Source organism: Gavialis gangeticus, unplaced genomic scaffold (assembly GCF_001723915.1).
Source record: "Gavialis gangeticus isolate Ggan-Ray unplaced genomic scaffold, GavGan_comp1, whole genome shotgun sequence".
In the NCBI taxonomy this organism is placed as follows: Eukaryota; Metazoa; Chordata; order Crocodylia; family Gavialidae; genus Gavialis; species Gavialis gangeticus.
The window spans coordinates 165,262,509-165,267,890 of NW_017729024.1; the positions used below are offsets into that span (position 1 = coordinate 165,262,509).

General features: G+C 65.7%; 1 protein-coding gene across 1 annotated transcript in view; it reads right to left on the reverse strand.

Moving 5' to 3' along the window:
* Window positions 1-2,890, reverse strand: part of IL11RA (interleukin 11 receptor subunit alpha) — a 15,605-nt gene extending 12,715 nt beyond the window's left edge. Inside the window, exon 1 of the mRNA XM_019518055.1 lies at window positions 2,606-2,890. Coding sequence (XP_019373600.1) covers window positions 2,606-2,611 — 6 coding nt within the window. The 5' untranslated portion in view covers window positions 2,612-2,890. The remainder of the gene's footprint in view (window positions 1-2,605) is intronic.
* Between the last annotated feature and the right edge of the window lie 2,492 nt (window positions 2,891-5,382).

Sequence of the window (5,382 nt, forward strand, 5' to 3'; positions counted from 1 at the left end):
ACGTGCACGTGTGCAGCACAGAGAACACACATGCACGCTGCCTACGCACACGTGCACTGGGCACACACGCTACCCATGCACACATGGCACTATGCATACGCACACAGCACTGTGCACACGTGCTGTACATACCCCCCCAGCGCATGCATGTCCGCAGAGCACACACAAAACGTGCACTGCACGCACATGTGCACTGTAGGTGCATATATGGATATGGCATAGGGCATACACAAGCAGCAGCACACATGTACACACGTGAACTGCCTACGGGAACTGTATGTGCACATACAGCAACACGTGGATACGCACATGCCACTGTGCACACATGGCAGCATGCGCGCGCACACACACACCTCTGACTTCCCACAGCCACTATATCCCTTCTCTTCCCCCGGGCCTGGCATCGTTCCCTTCCCCCTCCAGAGCGCCCGGCATCACAGCCTGGCACCTTCATGCCCACAAAACCCTGGGCAGTGACTTGACCTGGGGGCAGCTCCATGCCCTGGACACCATGGTGAAAAGCCCACGTGTGCTGGAGACCGGTGGCTGCCCCCAGCCCTCCCTGGCAGCCTGGCTGCCCCCCCCCACAACTCCGCAGGAGGGCACCGCAGCCAGATGGGGTGAGATCGGGAGTGCAGAGGGCCTGGACTAATCAAACACGCTCGACCTCCTCCTCTGGTGCCTGCCAAAGCACTTAGGCCCTGGCCACGCCTGTGGCGGCTGTCGCTGGGCACAGCTCCAGGGGGTCCGCCTGCTCGCCCGCCCGCCCGGCCCTGGGCCCCCCACCCACGCACCGCAGGGCCGGCAAGGGAGGGGCTCCCACCGCGGGCCAACGAGACACTGAGTGCAGAGCCCACAGACATGCAGAGCTGGAGGCCTGCAGTAGCAGGGCTGTGTGCATGTGCACGCATGCGCATGCAAGTATATGCATGCGTGCATGTGCATACATGTGTGCATGCATGTGCTTATTTGACCCCTGCAGTCTTTCCTGCCTGGAGTAGGGGGGCTGGACCCAATGATCTCATGAGGTCCTTTCCAGCCCTAAACATGTGCATCTGTGAATCTTCTATGTGTAGGAGTGTGTACATGCACGTGAGTGAATGCATGCATCGGTGTGCAGATACGTGTGTGGCCACACATATGCATGCATGTGTGTGCATGTGCAGGCACATGTGTGTATACATGCCTGTGCACTCTACATGCATGCATGTATATCACGCATGTGCCAGGGACATGAAGCAGCTGTTAGGTGCTGGGGTGACGGAGGGCTGGAGGCAGGGGGGGCTGTATGCTGCTGGGGGCTGCAGCAGGGTGGTAGGTGGGCTTGCAGAGGTGCTCAGTGTGGCGAGGCTCTGGCTCACCATGCATGGGGCAGCCACAGGGCCTCTATCCCTGCTGCCCTCCCTGTCGCCCTGCTCTGGCCAAGGCTGGGCCTCCCCCAGGTCAATCGGAGCAGGGCAGGGGCATGGGAGGCTGTGTGGGACCAGGGTGCCAGGCCTGCCCCCCTGCTTGGCTCTGAAGGCACCACAATGAAACCGTGACCCGCTGCCACGGGGGAAGCCCAGCCAGATCCCACTGGCACCAGCCGCGGCAGCCCGGCCCCATGGAGGAGGGTCTGGCTCCGGGATGCCTGGCGCTGGCAGGCTGGGGCAGCCTCCCCCCCAGCTGTGGTGCCCGCAGGGGGTCGGCTGCCTGGGAAGCCACCGGCGCCTCATTCCTTTCTTCCCTTGCCAGGGCTGCGGTGCCCGGGAGAGGGCTGTGTCGCCAGCGTCCTGACCGCAGCTGGCAGGAGAATCCCACCCGGCTCTGGACCCCCGACGTGGAGACGGTGCCCCAGATATTATCCCCCTGATATACGGGGGATTGGGGAGCACGGATGGTGCCCAGACCCCGCTGGGGAGGCGCGAGGCTCTGGCCATCCTCGAAGCAGGAGGCTGGAGACACGGGGCCACCATCCTGGGAGCTGGAGCCCAGCAGCGATGCCGGCTCATGGCTGAGTGCGGCTGCCCTGGAGCTCCCCACACGGCTGGGGATGCCGGCACGGAGGCCCCCGCCCGACAGCCTCGGGCACGGCGACAAGGCAGCGAACAACAGACGGCGGCGGAGAAAATGTCAACGCCAGGAGATTAACGAGCTCCCGACGCCCGCAGGCATCGTGGCAGGCGGGGGCCTGCAGAGGCCACGGAGAGGCCAGGGAGCTGGGCGGGCACTGGAGCGGCGTGTGGGAAGGCTGCAGTGAACCCACGTGAGATGCCGGTGCCCACGTGGCAGAGCAGGGCTTTCCCCGTGGCCCCAGCTACAAGCACACACAGGGTAGTGCCCGGCACAGCCCCATGGATCCGGCTACAGTTGCACATGGGGTAACACTCGGCACAACCCCACGGATCCAGCGACGGGGTAACACCCAGGACAGCCCCACAGATCCAGCTACAGCCGCACACGGGGTAACACCCAAAGTAGCCCCTCGGGGCAGAACCGGAGCCACCAGGTCCGGCTGTCCCAGCCCCGTGCCACGCCACCCTAGGAAGTGGCTCCACCCTCTCGCCCCGGCCGCAGGGAGTCCCTGACCCCGTGCCCCGGCGGGGCATGCGTGCCCCCCACATACCTTCATCGCCTGGGGGTGCAGCCCGCGCCGCGGCTCCCCATGGCAGCCCGGGGCTGGCCCACGGCTGCGGGCAGGCAGGGCACGGCCGTCCTCGCCCGGCTGCCGCTGGAGCCTGGGAAAGGCGCTCCAAGAAAAACCCGCTACTCCTGCTCCTCCTCCCCCTTGGCCCCATTGTGCGGGAGGCGAGTCCTGGCTCCGGCTCGGTAACCCGAGGCGCTGGCAGGCGTCGAGCAGCAACTGCAGAGCTCGGGGCCGCGGCCAAGCCTGGGTCTTGCCAGCTGGAGCAGGGCTGGGGGAGAGGAAGGGGGGGGGGGGTGTTATTTGTAGGAAAAATAAGTCCTTCCTGCCCTGCTCCCTTTCCCCTGCTGCAAAAATGATCCCCCTGCCGGTTGCTTTTCAATGCAGGCAGCCGCCGGGGCACGGGGGTCAGGGCACGGGGGCGAGGCACGGAGCCAGCACCAACAGCCAAGCCATTACACCCAGGATCGGGGAGACATGGGGCCCTGGTCTGAGTTCGGCAGGACAGGACTGTCCCCTGGCCACGCGCTGGGACCCCTTTTTCTGTCCCAAAAGCGCACCCCTGGACTCGGCCCCTGGGCCAGGGGCGGGATTGCTCCGGTGCCGGCAGGAGCACGAGACGGGACCACGCGGCAGCTCAGCGCCCAGCCGGCCCCAGCCCCAGGCTCTCCTTCGCCCGGCGAGCCTGGAGGCAGCAGGTCAGCCAAGCCTGGGAGCCAAAGCAAACAGCGGGCGCTGGGCTCGGGGCCGCTGGCTTCGCCGCCCTGCAGCCAACACACGGGGCCCCTTCGGGCCGGCGGGGCTCAGGTGCAGTGGCTCGGGGCAGCAGGATGATGCAGGGATCCCTGCTCTGGATCACAGGATCCATTAACCCCTTGGTGGCTGCAGCAGAGCAAGGCAGGGGCTGAACGTCTGGATGGCTCCAGGGGGAAAAGGCTGCAGCCGGAGGGGAGCTGGGCCTGGCCTGGTGCTGGCAGGGGTGCTCCCCGTGCCTGGGGCACTTCGCCTAGCTCAGCCCTGCCTGCGGGGACAACGGCGGAGGAGCTCGGGGAAACCTTTCGGTGCTGCTCTGAGCCAGCCAGACCCAGCTCCCAATGAGGCAGAAACTCTCCCCGGTCCCCTGTGCCTGGCCCGAAGAAGGGCACCGCTTTGGCACCGTCCGCCGGGAGGTGGCATTCAACTCCTCCCGGGGGCTGGCTGCTAGGATCGCACATGCTCCTGGGCAGAAGGACAGGAGCGGATTGGCAAGAGCCCCGGGGAGAGCAGCACGGATGAGCAGAGACCAGGGAAACACAGGAACTACCTTGGGAGAAGGATGCGCTCGCACTGGAGGCGTCTACGTGCAGGCTGAACACGCACCTGGCTGGGCTGGCTGGTGCTGCCTGAAGCGTGAGTGCCCGTGTGTGTGCGTGTGTGTGTGTGTCTGTGCCCATGCATGTGTTTTTGGGGGTGTGCCTATGTGCCTGTGTGCATGCATGCGCAGGCATGTCAGCATGCACATGTGGGAGTGCATGTGCGTATGTGCACATGGGTACACACATATGTATGTGCATGCATGCATGCATGTGTCCCTCCAAGGCCCTGCTCTTCTAGAAGAGGCTGAAGCCCAAACATTTCCATCCAAAACCGGAAAAGGCGCTTGGACAGGGCCCAAGACGCGCCCCCAGCCAGCCCCGAGTCGGGGGGCCGAGGCCATTACCCCAGCAGGCATGTATGGGGAAACTGAGGCAAGAGGCTGAGCCTGCAGTGAGCTGGTAATCTCTCGCTGGGAGAGATCAGGCCCCAGGTGCCTGCTGCACGCAGCTGTCCTCAACAGCCCAGGCTCTGACCACTAGGCCAGCTTGCCTCGTGGGTTTCCCAGCCCCCAGCAGGCTCCGGGGTGCAGAGAGGAGGAGCCTGGGGTTCAACCTAGGGACCTCCCCCGGAGCAGGATGCCATCTCAGTCCCTGAAAGCATCTACGTGCAGGCTGCACACGCACCTGGCTGGGCTGCTCCTGCCTGAAGCGTGTGTGCGTGCACCCACGCATCTGTGTGCATGCACATGTGCGCACCTGTGTGTGCATCACCCCCCCCCACAACCAGCTCCGCTTCCCCTTCCCCATTAAAAGAGGCCATGTGCAGCGTGGGGGTGTGCAAGGGGCCCCCGGTGTGTAAGCCGAGCCTCCCCACGCAGCATTCGCCTTGGCCCCGGCTCAAGCCAAGCCAATTAGGGCTGCCGAAAACACACGCGCTCTCCGGCTGGGGCCCGGCGCCTCCGCCAGGGCTCTTCTCCGGGGCCCCGTACGGGCCCAGCTGGCAGGGAGGGGCGCCGGCGGCTGCAAAACCACAGCCGTAAAAGAATAAAAGGGCGGCCTTGTTTCGCAGCGAGTCTCCGCAGTCTGCCTTGCTCCCGGCATGCCCCGCGCCGGGGCCGGGATGGGGGCGCCGGCGGGGAGCAGCCGAGCCGCTCTGTGCAGCCCCCCCAGCTCCTTTGGAAGCAGCCGGGGAGTGAGACCCCTTGGAGTATGGGGGGGGAGGGCTGTTGCACCCCAAAGCTGGGGGCCAGCTCCGCACCATTTGCAGCGGCATCCCTGCTGCACAGGAGGAAGCCGCAGGAGGAGTCGAGACAACCCTCGTGCCCACCCTGGCTGAGTCCGGCGGGGTTGAGGGTCTGCCCAGCCTGAGAAGGACCGAGGCAGGACTCCCGGGCTCCCCGCCCGGGCAGGGTGCCACCAGCTACCCCCGCCTGCAGGGATGAGAACAGGCCGGGCTGCGAAGGT